We start from the raw sequence: 22,024 nt of genomic DNA, 5'->3' as shown, positions 1-22,024 counted from the left end.
TTGGGCTAAATTTCAACACTGACTACATGAGGGTTCAGGATTGAAAGAATGAAAATCAAAGTTCACAATCACTACTGCTGAAATCGAGGACTGTTACCATGACATCGAAAGGTAACATGCATGTTCTACATGTGAACGCAGTCGCTATCGGCTGATGAACATGTACAATGCCACGTACGTGTCAAGGCACACGTAGCACGTACCAGTGTTGTATCCAAGACCTTGATGTCCGAGACCAAGACCGAGACCGAGACCAAGGCATCCGAGACCAAGACCGAGACCTACTCCTTCAAGACCAAGACCAGGACGTCGAGACTGAGATTTTTGCAGGTTGAGACCGAGACCACGATATCCGAGACCGAGACCAACCATAAACCAATGTTTAATTTTTACCAAACGGTAAATAGGGACAAACATATGGCAGTACAATTAAGTATAAAAGAAATAAAATGAAAACATTAGCATAAACTCACATACACAAATAGTTCAAATATTTGTTAAAGAATATCTCAGTTCGTTTATCAGTGATACTGCTCTTCTTTTACCCTGGTCTGGTCATTTTCAACCCAAGTGTCCCAAGTGATATGATGTGAACATTAAAACAAATGTCCTCAGACTGTTTTTGTAAGCAAAATACTTCACTGACAACGCATCTTCCATCTTTAGCCGAGTTAGATTTTGACTATCTGAAAGGATAAGCCAGAATCAATGTGTTTTAACGCAAACCTTCAAAATGCACCTTTCTGTCTCAGTTAACCTTACTTCCAGCTTTTGTTTCACTATTTTCGAAGGGTGTTTCATCTCCTGTTTTGCTTTCCTGCTGAGGAGTATATCCATGAGCACAACTGTGACGCTTTCCCGGGAAGAAAGCCTCGTAACTGTAACATTGGACTGTACAAATACATGACTGATGAGAAAATGGAAGTGCATTGTATTAAATACGACGAAGCACTGATGTATTCACATCAACATTTTACACAACTGAAAATGCGACAACTTAAGGTCCACAATGTAGAAACTGTTTTATTACATGACAAGAAAAGTGCTTTTCAACTACATCTTTACTGAGAAGGAATTGCTGTAAAGAGATTCACAAGACAATGTTTCTGAGGAGCTACACACCGCTTATCAGATCCACAACACAACATGTTATTTAGCAGACCAAATGGGTTCCTCATTGATTTGGGTGTCATTTTACGCTAGTAAAGGAAACGAGAGAAAACTTCCCCCACGAAAAAAAAAGCAAAGACGGTGTGTCATTCACGTAATAATATGCAAGAGTTTGGACATGTAGACAGGTGTACAGAGGTGGTCCGGGGACTCTCCAGTGTTGATGCGCGTTCGGTGTGAGACCTTGCGTTTTCTAACACCAATGTCGGAAACCCGGACCATGCTTTGGTCACACATATTTTACAGTAAAATGGGATTTTTCTTTCTGAATAAATCCGATGGAAACCCTTTCAGGCAGGCTGTTATTGCATTTTGGGGGGAAAAAGTCCTTTTGGAGGGCGTGGCTCATATTTGGGTGGGAGGGCACTTTGCACCTTGGACCCATAATAAATGACATTTTCACGCTTCTCTCTGAATACAACACAAGCCAACGGATGTCAAAAGGCACCACAGGATGCGGGTTAGATCATTCTGGTTTTTTCCTGCCAGGCCGCTCTCACATGTCTCAACAGATCTAAAGGTCGTCTTAGCCTAGCGCTGCCATGCCCGGCCGGCCTAATAATAACAGGGTTAGACAGAGGGCAATAAACTATCTGTTGTGGCGTCAGCAATACAGCTCCAGACATGCTGCTGATCCCAAACAGTATCTCATTGGTCTAAATTCACTGGCCCGATTCACTAGTACAGTAGGGGAGAGGGTATTTCTTCAAAACCATGTGCATTGTTGGTCTAAATTCACTGGCCCGATTCACTAGTACAGTAGGGGAGAGGGTCTTTCTTCAAAACCATGAGCAGTGGGTATTGCGTATGCAAACACATGCTACGATATTGGACAGGGGATGTTTCAAGCTGGCTTCAGTGACTGCCTGGGTGATCCCAAGATTGAACCCCCCTCTAAAAGTAGCGGCGGAAGGATTTAGGAAAAGTCACGGGGGCTCGGTTCGGTCATGTGCAGCATTTGGAAAAACAATCAGATCACGTGGTTTGTGACCAAATGCTGGTCAACCTCTTTTCAGGGAAGGGATAAAAAAAAACAGTAAAGAGAAGCTGTCAGGGAGAACATTAATGTTGACGACTATATAGAGCCCGAAAGTTGACCCCTGATGGAAAAATAACAAACAAAAAATTGAGAATTTATTATATTTTTTCGTTCAGTTACTTCTTAAACTCTTACTCGGAAAAGGGCTTTGAAAATGTTTGCTAGTATATCAATTTATGGAAACTGAAAGAACACCTGGCCTAAAAGAGAAATATTCTGCCCAAAATTGACCCATCACTTCCGAAAATATATGAAGAGCAGTCCAATGCGGCAGTCTCAGATGAAAATTTCCGGTTTAAAATTTTATGGTTGTCTGTCGGTAAAGACAAAAGAAAAAAACAAGACTTTTTAAATCTACAATGTATATGGTAATAACCTTAAAGCAGTAATCTACTTGTACGAAAGATTCTAATATTTTCTTTAACCTATGCTGACAAGAACTCCGTCATGTCAACTCCACAGAGTCTAAAATCCATCGACTGCAGGTAGGTAAATCTTTGCAACGTTGTACAATCTCGTTTTCACGCAAACAAGGGGAGCGAAAACAAACGTGCATGAACAAGGAGACCTATGTACGATACCGCCGGAAAAAAGGTTGTTGGTAAAATCTGTTCTTTACCCATCTCCTTGTGGCTGTTCCTAACTATTGCTTAGTTTCTAACTTTTTCTGTTCCATGGGTGGTTTGAGTTAGGAATCATTCTTCCAAAAATTTTCGAACGTGATAGGACTTGATAGGATGGGATCGCGCGAGGGTTCCGGAGCTTGCTGCGTGACCTTTTACTTTCCTATTCTACTGTTCGTATGAATGTGTATATTTGCTACGTGATGAACTATGGTAGCGTAATCACTCAGTCTTTACGAAGCAACCTTCTTTGCAGTAAGGTCAATGACTTTGCTATCTCCTTAATTCATATGAGCAGCACGAAGCAATATCTATGAAATGGCCGAGTGGTTAAGCTCGCGGTTATCAGACCGCCAGACGGTGGGTTCGAATCCCAGGAGTGACTTTTTATTTTGCCGACGCTTGCTGTCATTAGCTATAAGAGACTCCAATTCACCCCGTCAAATACCAGCAGTACCTTAGCCTAACGGGTAAGCTCTGCGGCTGGCACTGTCCGCGAAGTCCAGGTGAGCGCCTTAGTACAGGTTCGAGACGTTATGGCCCACTCGGCGGCCAGGGCTTAGGGGCTTGTCTCGTTTCCTCCCTTGCATGGCCGCTCGAACCCTTTTGGGGGTTAAATGGATGGGCAGGGAGGAAGTGCGGTGGGCCGGGAACTCCGAGATCCCAGAAGAGTCCTATATGGAAGCCGGTAACTGCGATTCCTTGCGAATTTCAGGAGTCCGTGCGCCTGAATGCTTGGTCAACACCGCATAACTTTTGGATTTTTCCCTCACCACATTTTTTTTCCACGTCCCTGGGCGCAGAACCCACAAGGCAGTTTTCTAGGTTTGAATAGAGTAAGCAACAGGACTGATGCTGATTTAGTTTCATTCATTTTTTAAATTTTCGACGGTGAAACTGATCCCGACCGTGTGGGGTCCATTTCTTCTCAGTGATCTCAGTATCCAGGAGTGGCACAGTCGGGCGGCACTCGCCTTCCCATTTTATTTATGGAAATACATTTTCATTTGTTATAACAACAAATTTCGTTCGCTTTCAACTGCAGAGTAATTTGATATTTTTCAAGAACAATTCTCTCAAAAAAGACGTCCCATATCTTCTTGGGTTACCCCCAAAAGTTGCAACAAATGCGTTGCATCTGCCGCTCCTGTTCTTGTGAAAGGTTGATCCATCACTTACCCTAGTCAGACAGGTCTGCCCGACTATACAAGCAGGAAAATAATGAAATAAACTCGAAAGAAATTAACAATCCTAGTTGCTGGAGTTTCAACCACAAAAACCGACATCGAGATTGCAATGGATGTCAAATCAGTATTAGCTTTTGGTTTCACCCCATTGTGGCCTGAAAAGGCGCTTAGGCGATCCTGTCCCCCCCCCCAGGTAACTCACGTTATACTTAAGTTTGATCGGGCTGACTGAAACTTAATGTTGTCTTTAATCCCGTGCCTCATTGACATCAGTTTAATATCGGAACTCGGAGTTACCAAAATGGCATAGTCAAGGAGCTCCCTTTTCAAACTCAATACTTCCCAAATGTACCTGTTATTTCAAACAGGTTTGATGAGGGCATAAAACCAGACCCCTCCTTCGCCAAAAGTAATTTGACAAACACGACTGACATACAAGAAAATGTCAAAGTGATCATATTCTTACAAAACATGCAGTTTTACTAGTTAGTTCCTGAGTGTCACACACACAAAGACGGTACACGTACGTAATATGTAACCCGAAGCTTGAGGGCGCTATTTGAAATTTATGTGGGAGAGGATGCGTTTCACCAAATGGTTGGATTTCTGCGCGCGTGCGAGCTCTTTAATAATTTGTGATCCTTCGGGGTTTTTACAATAAGACATGCCAAAATCAGGTGGGGTCATAGAAATATTTCTATAATCCCCGAATTTTGGACTGGTAGCTTCCAGGTCAGGGTATTTTTTGTACACAAAGCCCCAAGAAATATTGAAGGCCTATTTTGGATAGAGGCGGGCGGCTACCTTCAGAGCCGAGTGCATAGTTTTACTACTATTTTGGGAGTATCTTCGGGGAAAGGCGAATAAAAATCTTTTTTTCGCTGCTAACCCCCATCACATTGAAACGAAAAGTGATCTTCTGGCCACAATCTTGAATTTTCAGCGAAACAAACGGAGGCCAACCTCTTCCCGAGAGTCAACAGGCGCGCCGTATCGGTCTGATTTTGCGCTGTTTTTTGCGAGCGCGTATTTGGCGTAGTACTAGTGCAACCATAAACGCATAGGCCACCAGGTCCTATTCAATTAAACAACTTGAATCTCCGCTCCCCTTGGTTTTTTTTAACGATTTTCATGGATCACCGTCACACTGGACTGTAAAAAAGGGGACTAATGGTAAAATGCAAGGATTAATAGGAAGAACCACAATGGTGAAGGTCTACAATGTTGAAAACGAATTATAATATGACAGAAAAAGTGCTTGGTCAACCACATCTTTACAAATTATATATAACAGGTTATATATAACATCTTTACAGAAAAAGAATCTGCTGTAAAAGAGGTACTCTCTACAGGACAGTGTGTCCGGAGAGCCATACACCACACATCAGATCACCACACAGCACGTGTTATTTTGCAGAACTATTGGGTTAATGATTGGGCTGTCATTTCATGCTAGTAAAGGAAACGAGAGACCCCCCCCAAAAAAAGGCAAACACAGCGAGTCTTTCAGGTAACACTGCGAAAGAGTTGGGACATGTAGGCAGGTGTGTCAAGTGGGACGTCACTTAAGTTTTAACTAGGTCCACTGCACATGCACTGCGTGCATATGGAGTTACTTGTATACGCCCAACTTCAACTATCATCCAATGGGAGTCTGCAAATCGTGGCGCATCCGCGTGTATGACCAAGTTACTCACGAACCGGATGGACGTGATCCGGGGACTTGCCCATATTGATTCGGGTTCATTTTTCATGGAGAGCCTTTAATATTGACGACCATTGTTTGTGTGAATGTGTACTTCTGCTTTTGCCACGTGATTTTTGTGTTTTTGATCCGTCTATAATATTTTGATGATTTTTGATCTATTTTTAATGCTGTACTTGTCAGGTTAATTCTCATCAGTTGGGACCGCAATGGAAATAGGTTATTTAACTTTTTTGCGTTATCCCCACTATTTTTACTTTTGGAAATCGTTGAGTTTGCTTTTCTGTAATTTAGATTTTGTAATAACATTTTGTGGAAATAGTGAATAAATCAACTCAACTCAACTCAAAAACACTATTTCCCGCTCCGAGCAGGAATAAAAGGGGGCGTATTTTGAAATGAAATGGACAGTCCTTTAGTACTCACGCACCGCACAGATTGGCAAGTTTATGCGCCTTGAGGGTGCACCCTCGCAAAAAGGCCCAAAAAATATGTCCGCCGAGCTCATTAATAAAAGTTATACACTAAAAACATTCTACAGTAGAGAGTCCTGAGTGCATTGAATTAAGGAATTGGAGAAATATGGCACTGGACCTCTGGCCCGGACTTTGGGCTTCAAATTATTTGGATGCAATCGGGTCCGAAAATGGTACTATTTGGCCGTTTTGCAGAGGGATGGTTTTTAAAATGGCTACTTTTCTGGGCAGGGATATTTTCTTCATTTTAGGTGTGAACTGCTTCTGGTGAAAATTTCTCAAAAATTCATTTGTCCACCCCCCGAAAATTGAAAGGAAAATGAAAGGGGACATGTCGATCATCGTATTTCTCTGCAGCCTGGACACCTGTGAGAGTTGTGAGTATTTTTAAAATAATTGCGAAGTGTGGGTATTTTCATTGCTGTCTATGGGAATTTATTTGTAGTGGTGCACCCTTGACGCGGAGCACGCTGAGTACGCGCAACGATTTTAGTCTAGAATAATTGTGCGGTCTTTGCGTGCCGAACGCGTGTTAGAACCCGGTTGGAAAACTTTAAGTACCCCCGTCTTTCTTTCGCCGGTGAGGGTGCACTTCGGCCCTGGGCGGATTAACGTTTCAATCATTCAGTATTTACGCAGCAACATTCTGTGCAGTAAGTTGAATGACTTTGTTATCTCCTTAATTAATATGAACAGCAAGAAACAGTATCCCAGAGATGGCCGAGTGGTTAAGCTCGCGGTTATCAGATCGTTAGACGGTGGGTTCGAATCCCAGAAGTGACTTTCTTTTTATTTTCCTGACGCGTGCTGTCAGTAGCTATAAGAGACTCCAATTCACCCCCGTCAAATACCAGCAGTACCTTAGCCTAGCGGGTAAGCTCTGCGGCTGGCACTGTCCGCGAAGTCCAGGTGAGCGCCTTAGTACAGGTTCGAGACGTTATGGCCCACTCGGCGGCCAGGGCTTAGGGGCTTGTCTCGTTTCCTCCCTTGCATGGTCGCTCGAACCCTTTTGGGGGTTAAATGGATGGGCAGGGAGGAAGTGCGGTGGGCCGGGAACCCCCGAGATCCCAGAAGAGTCCTATATGGAAGCCGGTAACTGCGATTCGTAGCGAATTTCAGGAGTCCGTGCGCCTGAATGCTTGGTCAACACCGCATAACTTTTGCATTTTTCCTTCACAACATTTTTATTTTTATTTGTTTTGATTCATTTCCTAAATTTTTGACAGTGAAACCGATCCCAACCGTCTTGGGTCAACTTATTCTCAGTGATCTCAGTATAAAAGCTGTCAGGCGTATGTTTATTATTGGTGATTCAATAGCAAGAGACCCAGGGGTGGAACAGTTGGGCGGCACTTGCCTTCCTATTTTATTGATGGAAATACATTTCCATTTGTTATAACAAATTTTGATTACCTTCAACGGCAGAATAGTTTAATATTTTCAAAGACAATTTCCCACAAAGGATACGTCCCGTATCTTCTTGGGTTACCCCAACATTGCAACAAATGCGTTGCAAATGCTAGCCTATCTTGTGAATGGTTGATCCATCATTGGCCAGACAGGTCGGCCCGGAAAAACAGGAGCAGGAAAATAATTAAATAAACTCTAATGAAACAAACAATCCCCAGTTGTTGGAATTCCATCAACAGAAAATGACACCGAGAATGCAATGGATGTCCAGTCAGTAAAGCTTTGGTTTTACCCCATTGTCGCCGCTAAAGGTGCATAGTTTTCTCCCACGGTAACCCACGTTACATTTAATTTTGATCTGATTGAAATGTAATATCGTCAAATATATCCCTTTTTGGAACTAAAAAAGAATACTGGGAAGATGCACCTGTCATTTTTTAAATGTTTCTACAAAATCAATATAAGAACTGACCATTCAACATTTCCCTAGTTGCTGAGAATTAATGGACATGGCATGATGGACACCGTATTTTTCTGTACTAAAATAGGCCCTTCACATTAACGAAACACATGAATTTTGCACAGTTATGAGCAACAATGCCATGATGTGTCGTCTACGATGCACTCCTGCAAACAGTTCTGGCTGTACACGCACAATACAAAATGGATAATCATCTTGCTTTTGATTGCCAAATTTGCCCAAAATATACATTTGCCTACTCTAAAATGTCGGCTGACATTTTTTGTTTTCCACAAAGCCAGAAAACACACGCCAAACGGCACGGTAGACACAATGTTGGGTCTATTCGCGCGGTCTGCATCCCGACCGGACATCCCCACATCGACTAGGGGAGTGGGGGTGGGGACCGGAGACGATATGACTATTGGCAAGTGTCCAAACAATTTTGTCTAGGATTGTAGCAGGCGGAAGTTCGACATTGGAACTTGACCGCGACTTGGTTTCACAAACGTCCCTCTTTCCATTGGCTGGACCAATGCAAAATGTCTGAATTAAGTTTGTCCGTCTGAAACCAATATTTAATTGAATTGTTCCCAGTCGCTCTTAATTCGAATTGGTGACAGAGTTTTGCTTAGACTTTTTCCGCATGATCCACGAGAGTATGATGGTCAAGTAACCGCCGAAAGGGAAGCATAATGTGCAGTGTAATTTGTACCCTTTGCATACTCTGCATTCAAGCAGTCATGACGAGTTCGTGGTTTGTCGAAGACGAATAGTCAGAAACTACGTCAGTCATTTCAAAAGCAAACAGCGGCGTGAAAATGTGACGACAATTAAACTGGCTTTGCGCAGCAAAACTGTATAAGCTGAACACATTTTCTTGTGATATCGTCACCGTTTTTACGAATAGACAAAAGTGCCCCAAATCGTAATTTTTTTGGCAAAGTCAGCAAGGCTAAGTGCTGTCTACAAGGAGGTGTAATCAGTTTTACCAATTCTACTGAAATCAGCCAAATCACGATAATTTCCATGGGCAAAATGCAACTTGGTCCGCGTTTACCGTTTTCACGAACACAGTAGTCCTCTGTAGACACAACGTTGCCATGAAAGGCCAAACCTGTGGGAAAAATCCATTTTACCGTTTTCAAGAAGAGGCAAAAGTCACCCAGAAATGTCTACAAATGTATCAAGTTGCACATGGCACCCGACAATACGGACTGTATTCAATAACAGGCAAAATGCACACAAAATCCAGCGTTTTCACGAATAGACAAATGTGTTTGTTAAAAAAAATAAATTGATTCCTATAACGATGATATTGTGGTTTTGTGTCATTTAAGATCTGATCTTCCATGAGTTAGTTTTGTAGTCAATGGAAATTCAAGTCTTGAAGCGATCTTTTTCAAAAGAGGCCAACTTTAAATGCGATTTTCTCTGAACCTGGATATACTCTTCGGATAGACTTTTGTCTCTTCGTGAAAACGGTGACGATATATCCGATGCAATTATTTAGTGACGTTGATTTTGCTTCGTTCTTGCGTTCGCCTGAAGTATGAACCGGCCTTTACGTTTCCAGAAGCTATTGACCCTCCCTTGATTTCCGACTTTGAGTTGTGGGTAAGCGTTTTCCCAAGTCTTCTTTGACCTGAATATAAGCAATTCCATCACTACGCCCACAAAATACTATTTTTCCAAGATAAGACATCATAGAGGAATTCAACGTATGAAGTTTGGCACGCATCCGATGCCTATCCGTTAAACACAACCATTGAGACATGCTCTTCAGCTCTGCATATTGTTTTCTGCACTACTTTATTTTCCGTAATTTCACTCTGTGTATCTGCGGACTAAACTTGATTAATTCATATGTCATTTTAGCTAAAATGCAACGAACTGAGGATTCCTCGACTTGATGACAATGCGCCTTACATTTTTACCTGTGAATTTCAGTCAAATGAAATCTGTAATTTTCCGAAGTAGAGGGACATGACATCAAACACAAATGAAATTCACGATAAAAAAACATACAAAACAAAACAAAATCAAAGAACAAAATAAAATTGAAATATTACATTGTGATCAAATTCCCTTATTCATGCACATAAATAAAAGTGACAAATGTGTGTGCTACTGACTTGGTATGTTTTCGTATTGTCTTCATGTACAAGAGCTTCCAGAACGTTCCACTCCCTACCTTACCACGCTATAACACAGGACAAGTTGGGGATAGTTGAAGGTTCATTTTCCCCTGGATGAATAATTACACTTTAGGCGGAATATTTTACAATGCATTCACCTGTTTGGTGACTGGTTAATATGTGCACTCAATTCCCTTTACATACGTATATGAAAAAGCCTGCACTTTTACAAACAAATTTGTGAATATTTCTGAAAACGAAGTTGTGGAAGACTTTATAGGAATATATATATCCACTCTAGAAAATTGGACCAATCAGTCTTAGCCAAAGTGAACATTCTGTATGCATACCTCGACCTATTCTAGTTTCACGATGAAATGCTAGATAATAGCAGTAAAACACCCCAAGGCTTTTCGCGTTAAAATGTGATTCGATGACATAAGAGAAAATGTACGGTTGGGGTACTCCTAGCTCTGGGGTTAAATCTAGAAATGGAAGTAATCGAGCAAGTATATTTAACCAGCTTACATTCAACATTGCTCTATTATAACATTCGTAATAAGAACCTTTGATATCTTAATTGGTTTAATACAATTCATTTTTCCCACGGCACGGATGTCTTAAACCCAATCATGCAGCATCTGCTTGAAACAAACTTGTCATTTTTTCAACTTGGAATGCAAAAGCATAAAATTAGGTATCAAAACTATGGACTCGGTGCTCAAGCTTCTTTCCAAGTGACAATGTCAAATGTCCCTGCTACTTTTGAACATGTTTGAGACATGAGGGCTTGGTTAAGGCCACTGAGCAACGAATGGTCCACTTGAAATTGTCAGTTTCAGAGTACATAATGAATAAACATTTTAACTTCAGGTTAAAATGCATGCCTCAAAAGCTATTCCATGTATTTACACGAGTTTACACGCCTGTATGAATAGTGTATCAGAGAAATATGGAAGGGCTGCGTAGCACCGTGATCAGAATATCGATATGAATATAATATCAAACCAGTGCTCTGAAATACGTGAATGCCGCGCTTTCGGTAACTGAGTACCTTCTTCAGGGCAAGCAGATTACTGATTTGATATTATATTCTTGTCGAAGTCTTAATGGTGTCGCTGGTTTGCATTAACTACCATGAACTGCATGGCCGCATTTGGGTGCCCCCCTTTAAAATGGACCAGAATTGTTTTGGTTCGAAAAATGAGAATACTGACTGTTTCACTCCCCCCCCCAATGTTGCCCCAGCAAAGGCCAAAAAAAGGCTACGAAGAAATTTCCAAATTTTATTCCCTCGGCCCCGAAAACTTGGTTCTTGTTTCGCCATTGCCTGGCCGCCAACGTGGAAAATAAGACGCAGTTTCCAGATAAAATGCATCGATGTGTAGAGTTTAAACAATAATTATAAATCAGATCATCAAATTACCCAATACAGCCGGCTCAGCACCCACATGGGTAGGTGGTGGTTTCACCAATCCTTACATAACAGAATAAACTATTGCGATGTTACATAGAGAATTCAGTACATATAATGATTAATGTCAATCGCTACCACGGCTGGACTACATCTACCAACAAATGTCACATTTCAATGTAATAGCATAGAGTTATAGGCAAGTGTCCACAAAGTAATTGCTGTCAACTTAAATTCATACACTACTTTGAAACAGCTATGCAGATATAAGTCAGTTACACTCGCTACATACTCAATCGAGCTGGTAAACTATTGCAAAAGTTGCTTTGAAATGCTGTGACAATTTGCATACAAATATAAAAATTCCGAGGACTGTTACAGTGTATGCATGTCTGTGTAATTTAAAATCGATAATAAAACGAAGGACTCATTGGTTAAAAATGTGCAATTCTACCAAAGACTGAAACCATTCCACTGCTCTGCCCCCTCCAAGAGCATATGGTAATATATCTACATGTAATACCGGGACAACTATAAACAGGCTAGGCGTGAAATTTAAGTCTATTAATTTAAAAGTCTTGGATGACCACAGTCGATTGTGTGGAATATCTTCTTGTTTTCACTTTCGCATAAAAGAAAAATACATTACATAAAAAGTGACAAAAAGTGGGAAAACCAGGTTCAGTTGATCATGACCCGTGTTGAAATCTTGGTTAGAATCCAGGGCACTTTTTTTTATTGTATGTTTCATTTTATGTTTCGGAAAAAGTCACATCTATAAAATTATGGTCAAGTATTTTCTCCCCAAAGGTTTAGCGACAAAACTTTGGGCCTCACTTATTGGTATCTTTTGTACTACATTTACTCCATTATCACAGGACTTTAGCCGGGGAAACCTCATCCTGTTCGCTCCGGATCGACTTATGCGAAGGTGAGCCTACATGCGAGTTACATTTATCTAATAACAGCTTTATTAACGTAGTTAGAGCGATCGTGGGCGGGGGGCACCCCGCTTCCACCGGCACCTTCGTCAACATTCCACGGGCCCTCTACACCAAACGCAGTTTCCATCTGCTTGGGCACCAAGTAGCTGTCATTAGGGTGCTCTGGAGGTTCCACCTGATCCTCCCCGGCCCTGCCTGCCCCAGTTAAGGCTGTATAGTCGTTATCCTCCGACAGTAGGCCCTCTAGCAGGTTGGCAACTTGTTGGAAGGTGCACCGTGATTTGGGGTTGTCTTGCCAGCAACGTTGCATTATTCCGTAGCTGCAGCAGCCAGGCAAGAAGAAAACATTATTTAAATTGGTTTACTCCCATGATATTAATCATCAATATCTGAATAAACTTCTATTTTTTTCTCCATCCACTTAAAGCACTCCTTCGAAAGAAGACCAGCTTTGTTAAGCGAAGAATCACAAAATTTACATGTGCTTCATTCGATAAACTGATCTTAGAATCAAGCAATTTAAGTGTGAGGTATCAGTGACTATTCAAGTCTATAGATGATGCCCTTTTCACTGCAGCATTTTGCAACTTAAGTCCAACAGTAGAGTTTACCTTGTGTTCGGAGAGTACTATCTAAGAAGACTGAATTTAAAACGGAGAAATATTGCAACGGACTTGAGCTATAGCGTAATTAAATGCTGAAGACTTTTTGTCTGGAACTCACATCTCTGGCGGACAGTTGGTGGGAGCAATCATACGTTGACCATCCTTCAAGAAGTCATACACATCGCGGTTCGCCAATCCTGGGTAGGGTTTTTCACCCAAGCTGAAAATCTCCCAAAGGAGAACGCCGTAGGACCACTGCAGAAAAATGCATAGCAACCAACCAAAAACCGCCCATTTACTCCTTATCCAATAATGTTGCATGCGAAGCAGACCAAATGGCAAATCGTCAACGAAATTACTCGCAATTAAAACATGCAGGAAGTAATTTGCCAGCCGGTGAAAATGGATTATCTGCGATGAGTTAAGCTGATCTGTAGGATCTTATAGCTTGGATGGTGTAGTTTCTATGCAGATGTGCTGAATGCAGCAAAATACTTCCGTCCATAGTCCACAATGTGCTACTGGATAATACGGGTGATTCACAATGCACTGCGCCACCAAGAATTTGCCGCAGACAGGCTGCTTTTCAAGTTCACGTAAGTTGGGATATTTGATTGATTGATCGTTCTCTGCACCACATAAAACCATCACTGTGACCACCTATATCCAGTGGTAATAAGCAATTCCAAATTTCAACCAAGATGATTATACATTCGGGAAAACTGAACTTTCCCATGCACAGCGCAGTTAAGTTAGCGAATGAGACTTTGTCGACTATTTATCACAGAATCGTCCGTATTAGCTAGCACTGACATTTGAAATTCTTTCTTGATTGTAATGTGTATAAAATAATTCGTCTTACCGTTTACAGGGGACAGTTCCAAAGAATACTTCTTTAATATTGTGAATTGCAGAATGCAAGGAGTGGCAACAGCTAGCCCTTATTGAAACCAGTGATCAGGAAACATTGTTAGTGATGCAGGGCCTACTTCATGTACGCACAGCGTCCTTATTGAAACCAGTGATCGGACATCATTGTTAAGGGATGCAGCGCCTTCTTCATGTGCGTACAGCGTCCTTATTGATACCAGTGATCGGACATCATTGTTAGTGATGCAGCGCCTTCTTCATGTGTGTACAGCGTCCTTATTGAAACCAGTGATCGGACATCATTGTTAAGGGATGCAGCGCCTTCTTCATGTGCGTACAGCGTCCTTATTGAAACCAGTGATCGGACATCATTGTTAGTGATGCAGCGCCTTCTTCATGTGCGTACAGCGTCCTTATTGAAACCAGTGATCGGACATCATTGTTAGTGATGCAGCGCCTTCTTCATGTGCGTGCAGCGTCCTTATTGAAACCAGTGATCAGACATCCTTGTTAAGGGATGCAGCGCCTTCTTCATGTGCGTGCAGCGTCCTTATTGAAACCAGTGATCGGACATCATTGTTAGTGATGCAGGGCCTACTTCATGTGCGTACAGCGTCCTTATTGAAACCAGTGATCGGACATCATTGTTAGTGATGCAGGGCCTACTTCATGTGCGTACAGCGTCCTTATTAATACCAGTGATCGGACATCATTGTTAGTGATGCAGCGCCTTCTTCATGTGCGTACAGCGTCCTTATTGAAACCAGTGATCAGACATCATTGTTAGTGATGCAGCGCCTTCTTCATGTGCGTACAGCGTCCTTATTGAAACCAGTGATCGGACATCATTGTTAGTGATGCAGCGCCTTCTTCATGTGCGTACAGCGTCCTTATTGAAACCAGGGATCGGACATCATTGTTAAGTGATGCAGCGCCTTCTTCATGTGTGTACAGCGTCCTTATTGAAACCAGTGATCGGACATCATTGTTAAGTGATGCAGCGCCTTCTTCATGTGTGTACAGCGTCCTTATTGAAACCAGGGATCGGACATCATTGTTAGTGATGCAGCGCCTTCTTCATGTGTGTACAGCGTCCTTATTGAAACCAGTGATCGGACATCATTGTTAGTGATGCAGGGCCTACTTCATGTACGCACAGCGTCCTTATTGAAACCAGTGATCGGACATCATTGTTAAGGGATGCAGCGCCTTCTTCATGTGCGTACAGCGTCCTTATTGAAACCAGGGATCGGACATCATTGTTAAGTGATGCAGCGCCTTCTTCATGTGCGTGCAGCGTCCTTATTGAAACCAGGGATCGGACATCATTGTTAAGGGATGCAGCGCCTTCTTCATGTGCGTACAGCGTCCTTATTGAAACCAGTGATCGGACATCATTGTTAAGTGATGCAGCGCCTTCTTCATGTGCGTACAGCGTCCTTATTGAAACCAGTGATCGGACATCATTGTTAGTGATGCAGCGCCTTCTTCATGTGCGTACAGCGTCCTTATTGAAACCAGTGATCGGACATCATTGTTAGTGATGCAGGGCCTTCTTCATGTGCGTACAGCGTCCTTATTGAAACCAGTGATCGGACATCATTGTTAAGGGATGCAACGCCTTCTTCATGTGCGTACAGCGTCCTTATTGAAACCAGTGATCAGACATCATTGTTAAGTAATGCAGCGCCTTCTTCATGTGTGTACAGCGTCCTTATTGAAACCAGTGATCAGACATCATTGTTAGTGATGCAGCGCCTTCTTCATGTGCGTACAGCGTCCTTATTGAAACCAGTGATCGGACATCATTGTTAAGTAATGCAGCGCCTTCTTCATGTTTGTAAGTGTCCATTAGGGCAACGCAGATACGAGGTGTATTTCTATATTGTAACAAGGTTTTCACGTACTCCTTAATATTGCAATGTGATCAAAAGTAAAGATAACAGAAACTGCGTACCACGTCAGTTCGTGAGTTGTATTTACGACGTTCCATACATTCAGGAGCCATCCACTTGATTGGCAGCTTAGCCTGAGCATCGCCGCTGGTGTAGTAATCCGACTCTTGCATGTCACGTGACAGTCCGAAATCAGCTATCTTCACCAAGAGGTCACTGTCAACCCTTTATAAAAAAATGCCAGAAAATTTGGGTGATTTAAGAGATTTGAGTAATATATTGTTCGATTAAAATCTATGATGTCAGCAAACATCCCTTTTGAACGATTGCATTGTGTGTCATTTTTCGTGTCATGACTATACCGTTCCAATTACTTCTGCCAACGGTAAACACTTATGTGTAAGATGCTCTGCTGTTTGTATACATTATTCATGTAGGTTTTTTAACGAGAGCAATGCATTTATAGCTCTGGCGAATCGGTTAAATTTAGCTACTAAAATTGCTTATTTGTGGTGAAAAACTTCAAAGGATTCGTGTACAGTCCGAAGTTCCAGTCGACGTTGACAGCAGCGGAATAGACTTACATGCAGTTCCTGGCTGCAAGATCTCTATGCACAAACTTGTGCTGAGCTAAATATGCCATACCCAGAGCGACATCAGAAGCAAACCTGATAAGCTGAGATGTTGGTAGTTCCTGCATGAGTGAAGAAACAAACCTCCAGCGGAAATAAAGGAAATAATGCAAACCACTTACAAATCATGGGTATGTTGGTAAAATGAGTGGCATATATGCCTACATAAATCAATTAAGTGATCATATCCTGTTTTCCATATCGACGTACGAAATGGAGAATAAAAGGTAAGCAGTGCATGTAAACTGCAAAGCAATCAGATTTGTTAAGTGGGCGAGTTTCCATTTACGAGACATTGGGTGCCAAGTCTTAGGTTTCTCGTGTTTATACCTTCCTGTTCTTGACCAGAAACGTCTGCAAGTCACCGTTGGCCATGAAAGGTAGGACCACTAAGGGATTTTTGTCCGAGTCAAAGGCCAATCCAAATAGGCCCAGCACGTTGACATGGTGGAAAGTTTTCATGATGAGACCTTCTTCCAGAAATTTCACAACATTTTTTGGGTCCGAGGTGTCTGTGTGCAAAGGACGCTGAGTTAAAGCTTTATCTCATATGAATACTGTTGGTTCCATAAACAGACACGCCCATGTCAAAACATGGAGGTAGCCATTGCCAGGGCAGAAACTTTACAGTACTCGCGAATAATAATAAAACGTCAAAGATTTCTTTATCTTCTTACCTGGTTTTCATACACGAATGACAAAATTTAGCTTGTAGTCTTTTACACAGTGAACAATCAGTCATAAAAGACACTAATGTTCCTGTCCGGAATTTATTTTCAGATGCCAAATACTTTAACCACTAACCTTGCACTGTTTTCACTGCAACGATTTGATCTCCTGCCTCACTGTGCAGAACAGCTTGCAGTACGCGTCCAAAGGCACCTGCCAATCATGCCAAGCGGAATAAAAGTTAACTATGATGCTTAGTATTGAGCTTGGTTCCACGAAGAGGTAATGCCTTTCCTTTAATCAAATCCAATTTTAATGCATTTCTTGGAGATACCGCTTTGGTCGACTATTTTGGATTTCCATTGCGCTATTTTGGGGGATATTTTCTTCTTGTGAATTGCCACATTTATGGGTAAAACTGTGTTTTCATCCAAAACAAAACAAAACAAAACAAAACAAAACAACAACACGGTGTGAAAACTAAGTCGGTACTAAAAATTGACAGCAATGTTGCAATTTTGATGTTGTGTATTTTATTCCCTTTTGTTGCTACTTCAGTTCAAGACTGCAGGCCAGTGAATAATTTTATTTACTACAATCCAGCTAATTTTCAATCAGCGTTTGTTTTTTTCAGTGCCGTAGCATTAACAACGTCCTCTTTTATTAACCTCAAAGCAAAACCCTTATTCGCCAAGATGCGCATAACAGTTTCAAAAGTTTAAGAAGTCCGATTTTCGATGGCGTAACCACTAAGAGATCTCGAGAAACTTTTGTGCACTTATAAGGGGAAATGAGAGTTGCCCGCACATTTCCTATGTTAAAGTCACATCACGAAACCGTTCATCTGATGTAGGTCTGCATTTACAGGGAGGGGCAACTCTTTCTTTACCTCAGGCAGAGAAGGGACTAGAGCAGCGGCGTAGCCAGCTTTTGGTGTCGGGGTGGGGCAAATTCAAAAGCGAATGCGGCTTCGAGCTCATTCAACATCAACTCATGGTCCCGACATCCTTGATTTTATCTAGTTTTACTTTTCGGGGTTTTTGTGTCATTATTTGATAGCTAAATATACCAATTACTTTCTTTAAAACTTATGAAATGAGATATTCTAGCTTATAAAAAATTCCAATACCTTTCAAGTGTTGCCCATTAGGGTCCCTACCTTGTCCAAGTGTCTTTCCCAATTCCAGTCGGTTTAACTCAATGTGAAGTTCTTCGGGAACATAGCTGACTTTGTTGCTCAGAACAATGCGCATTTGTTTGGGCCCTTCGTCCATCTGTTTCTGGACTCTCTGCCACCAGCGCCTCTTGACGTGAGATGACATCTCTGACAAAATCATACCATTGCGTTTACCATCAGTTGAACCTTCTGGTAAATCTGGACGAGGCAATGTTGCATGTCTGTCATACGATGGGGGTGTTTGAACGACACTATCGTGTGCCACCTTGAAAATGGAGGAGTATTCTACCTTGTGTGGATAAAGAACCTTAACATGTCTTCAAAGCCTCACTGAAAGAAAACCCCTCCCGGATTCCCATTTAACAGTTGGGATGGTGTTATGATATAACATTAGAAAGTTTCTCTCTTCACATGGAAGAAAATGTTTAACAACATCAGTGAAAGTGCCGTGGGGAGAACACACAACGTGCAGGCTTGTATGAAAAAAATCCAGTCTTTCATGAAGTTTCGGTTCACTTACCGAGATGGACCTCCATGATTCGGTTCAGGAGTCGTTGGTCATGGGTGCGTTTTCGGTGTAACTGCCTCACATAACCGAGAACAGCAACAAGAAGTGTAGCAATGGAGAAAGACAGAACCACACCGGCCACAATGGCAGGAACATGAACGGAACGGGGATAGATCAGTCTTCCTAAAACGATTTCCAAGTTACTGTGAAGTACCTGTCAAATAACATGAAATTAAATTTCATTTCTGACACCCGAATTCTCTTTCCAAAAAGGAATCTCTGAAGTTCTTTTCTATTCTAAATGATGTTGCTATGGGAAGTATTGATCATTGTAAATTCCCTTTCTCAGAAGGTAATTTCATTATTGTTTTGTACAACAAATCTCCAACAAACATAGACCATATACTCGTCTTTCTCTTTTCATGGAAGGTTGGGTTTTTCTTACGGTAGAAACATTTTGGACAATAGTTTCAAAGAGGAAATCTACATTCACCTAGCTTCAACCGTGAATACTCCTGTTTGAAATATAGGCCTACCTCTAAATTCACATACCCAGGCCACAGGCAGGCTTTCCTGGGTCTACCAACACACTTACCCAGACCACAGGTAGGCCTTCCTCCGCGTTTTCACCTCTGAAGTCCCCAGCAGCCGGTTCATTCTTTGGTAAAGTGCACTGTAAGACGGTATCACTGACTAGGTTGACTTCACAGAAGTCTTTTCCAATCCTAACTTGGATTTCTCGGGCTGTGATCGCACTATCCAACCGTTCACCCTGAAATAACAATTTTATTTGCAATCATGTATCCATAGTGTTGCAACCAAAAGGCGTTTTTAAAAAAGAAAGACTGATTTCGCTGACCATAAAATATTAGTCCCCGAAATTTCTTTGAAATTAAGTTGAATGCTATCGTAAGTACCACACTGGTAACACTTTTAATGTTCCTGAAAAAAAGAGTGTAACCAATAGCTTAATGCATATCTGCATATGTGTAGCCAAAATGAGGTCATATTACTTGAGATTTGTTTGAGAAACAATTGTCGGTATACAACATTTCATATTCACCATGAAGCTGATTCTCACCGGCTTAGTTAAAAACATCTACAGTACCAGGAAAGCACCAACAAGAAGGAACACAGCTAGTCAACATGGTGCAGCAATAAAGTGAGGTTTGGTTCAATTACATTGGATGATTGTAAAGGGTGTACGTGACATTTAAGAGTGACGAATCAGGTATGTTATTGTGAACTCAGATTACATTTGATCGAAACATAGGCTACGCAAACTATTGAGTCGAAAAACCGAAGGCAAACTAAGCCAGCAACTCGCACCATGATTGTCAGTGTTGATCCACCTTTCTCCATCTCTTCATTCTCAAACGGGACATACACTGGATCTTCAAAGTACTCCAACTCAACCTCATTGTTCTCAGACCATGCCAATAGTTCGATGACCCCGTCCATGATGAAGCCAAAGGTCAGGTTATCGTTGGTATCCATCATCATTCCGAGTGATATTATGTTTGGAGACTTGCACTGCATATCTGTGGGGGAATCCCCTGTGCATACCTTGGTAAAAAAATTGTTGAAAATTATCCCTAATAAACATTATCTGAACCTCCAAGCATAACTGTGAGTACCCAAAGTGAAATTAAAGACACGATTCACTGGCATTTACAATTTATTGAAAGGATGATTGAAAAAGAATTTGGCAAAAAATCAAGCAATGTTACGTACCTCTTGATATATCAGACTACTGTCCCCAACGTAAATCTGACGATTTCGGCAGGTATCCAAGTGTTGGCCCACCACTTTCAACGTCCGACCACCCCTAATATGCATGAAAAAAAAAACCAAACGCTTGTATAAAGGGTAATGACGAAGCTTGTCTTATTGCAGAAACATTCAACTCAGTATTATGGTTTGCTGTATTTTAAGCCTTAAATTGAAACGATGATTATTAGTCATGAAAACTAAATGCAGAGCAACAGACTTACGAATAAATGCTCTTGAGTGGCTGAACCCGAGTGATTACAGGGTTTTCTGTGTAACTAAATTTCTCATCTGATGTTCTGTTCGCACCATCGAAGGAAACTCTCAAGTTACTTGCCATTCCAGCCTGTCCGGCGGATGTTATACACGCTAAGGCTTCTTCTGTTGGGCCACTAGTTGCAAAAGATTATTGTTATTATTATTTATGTCTGGTAATGACACCAAAGATTCCTCAAAAGCGCCCTAGGAACTGTAGCTTGCAAGCCTGAAGAAACTTGTGGAGAAGAGACAATGAGAAGCTGTTACAGTTTTGGAGAAGGGAGGAGAACCCCAGAGGAATATTTTGGGTAAAACCCACGGAATCAGGTGGGGACTGAAAACCCAAACCACATGTGGACTGAGCCGGGAATCGAACCCGGACCGCAGAGGTGGAAGGTGAGGAAGAAACCATTACGCCAACCTGACTCCCCACTGTTAGTTTGAAAACTTGCGTTCGTAAGGACACATGGGTGCATTAGCACAAAAAAATGACATTGACCTTATTTCCCAGCAAAAGTCTCATAGAAGTACGTAAAGATTTGGAAGGAGGGGGGGAATACCTTAAAGACTTCATGTTATTTTAAAAGTTGTCAGCTAGGCTAAGTATTTTTGTCTTCTACAACTAGATACTCTGAAGAACTAATTGGGCTAATTATAAAGAATGAATTATCTGTGACGTTAACTCCATGAACAATTATATCCCATGAAGAACAGGGGTACATTAATTCTAAACATACACGAGTTTTGTCGACAATATGTAAAAGACTGATATTTACGATGACATGATGCATGGCTTTTCCCCTATGAACGCCGCAATATATCGTCCTGTGTTGAGGTCTGTGCCATACACACTTACTGCAGTCCCACCAGCTTCTGGGCCAAGGCGAGGTTCAAATAATGTAATCCTTGGATTCTAGTAGGAAAATGGATGGCACCAATATTGATAAATCGAAGTACCCACCAAAAACATTTTTTCAGACGTAGGCAATTCAGTATAATGCTTACTTCAGAATTTCACGGAAGACGAAAATGTGTTTTACAGCAGCATTCAATCCCTTTTTTCTAGGCTTTGTC

General features: G+C 41.6%; 1 protein-coding gene across 1 annotated transcript in view; it reads right to left on the bottom strand.

Annotated features, from left to right (window-relative positions):
* Positions 1–11,428: 11,428 nt before the first annotated feature.
* LOC110986968 (uncharacterized) overlaps positions 11,429–22,024 on the bottom strand; it is a 32,539-nt gene continuing 21,943 nt past the window's right edge. The window contains exons 16-28 of the mRNA XM_087135628.1: positions 21,727–21,863; positions 20,917–21,084; positions 20,657–20,750; positions 20,252–20,488; positions 19,518–19,694; positions 18,935–19,136; positions 18,397–18,561; positions 17,373–17,450; positions 16,899–17,080; positions 16,521–16,630; positions 15,999–16,161; positions 13,290–13,426; positions 11,429–12,886 (exon numbers count right to left, since the gene is read on the bottom strand). Coding sequence (XP_086991754.1) covers positions 12,577–12,886; positions 13,290–13,426; positions 15,999–16,161; positions 16,521–16,630; positions 16,899–17,080; positions 17,373–17,450; positions 18,397–18,561; positions 18,935–19,136; positions 19,518–19,694; positions 20,252–20,488; positions 20,657–20,750; positions 20,917–21,084; positions 21,727–21,863 — 2,160 coding nt within the window. The 3' untranslated portion in view covers positions 11,429–12,576. The remainder of the gene's footprint in view (positions 12,887–13,289; positions 13,427–15,998; positions 16,162–16,520; positions 16,631–16,898; positions 17,081–17,372; positions 17,451–18,396; positions 18,562–18,934; positions 19,137–19,517; positions 19,695–20,251; positions 20,489–20,656; positions 20,751–20,916; positions 21,085–21,726; positions 21,864–22,024) is intronic.

The sequence above is a fragment of the Acanthaster planci genome, linkage group LG04, assembly GCF_054643075.1.
Source record: "Acanthaster planci isolate LZ-2023a linkage group LG04, COTS_SCS, whole genome shotgun sequence".
NCBI lineage: Eukaryota > Metazoa > Echinodermata > Asteroidea > Valvatida > Acanthasteridae > Acanthaster > Acanthaster planci.
This window is presented reverse-complemented; position numbering and strand designations above follow the sequence as displayed.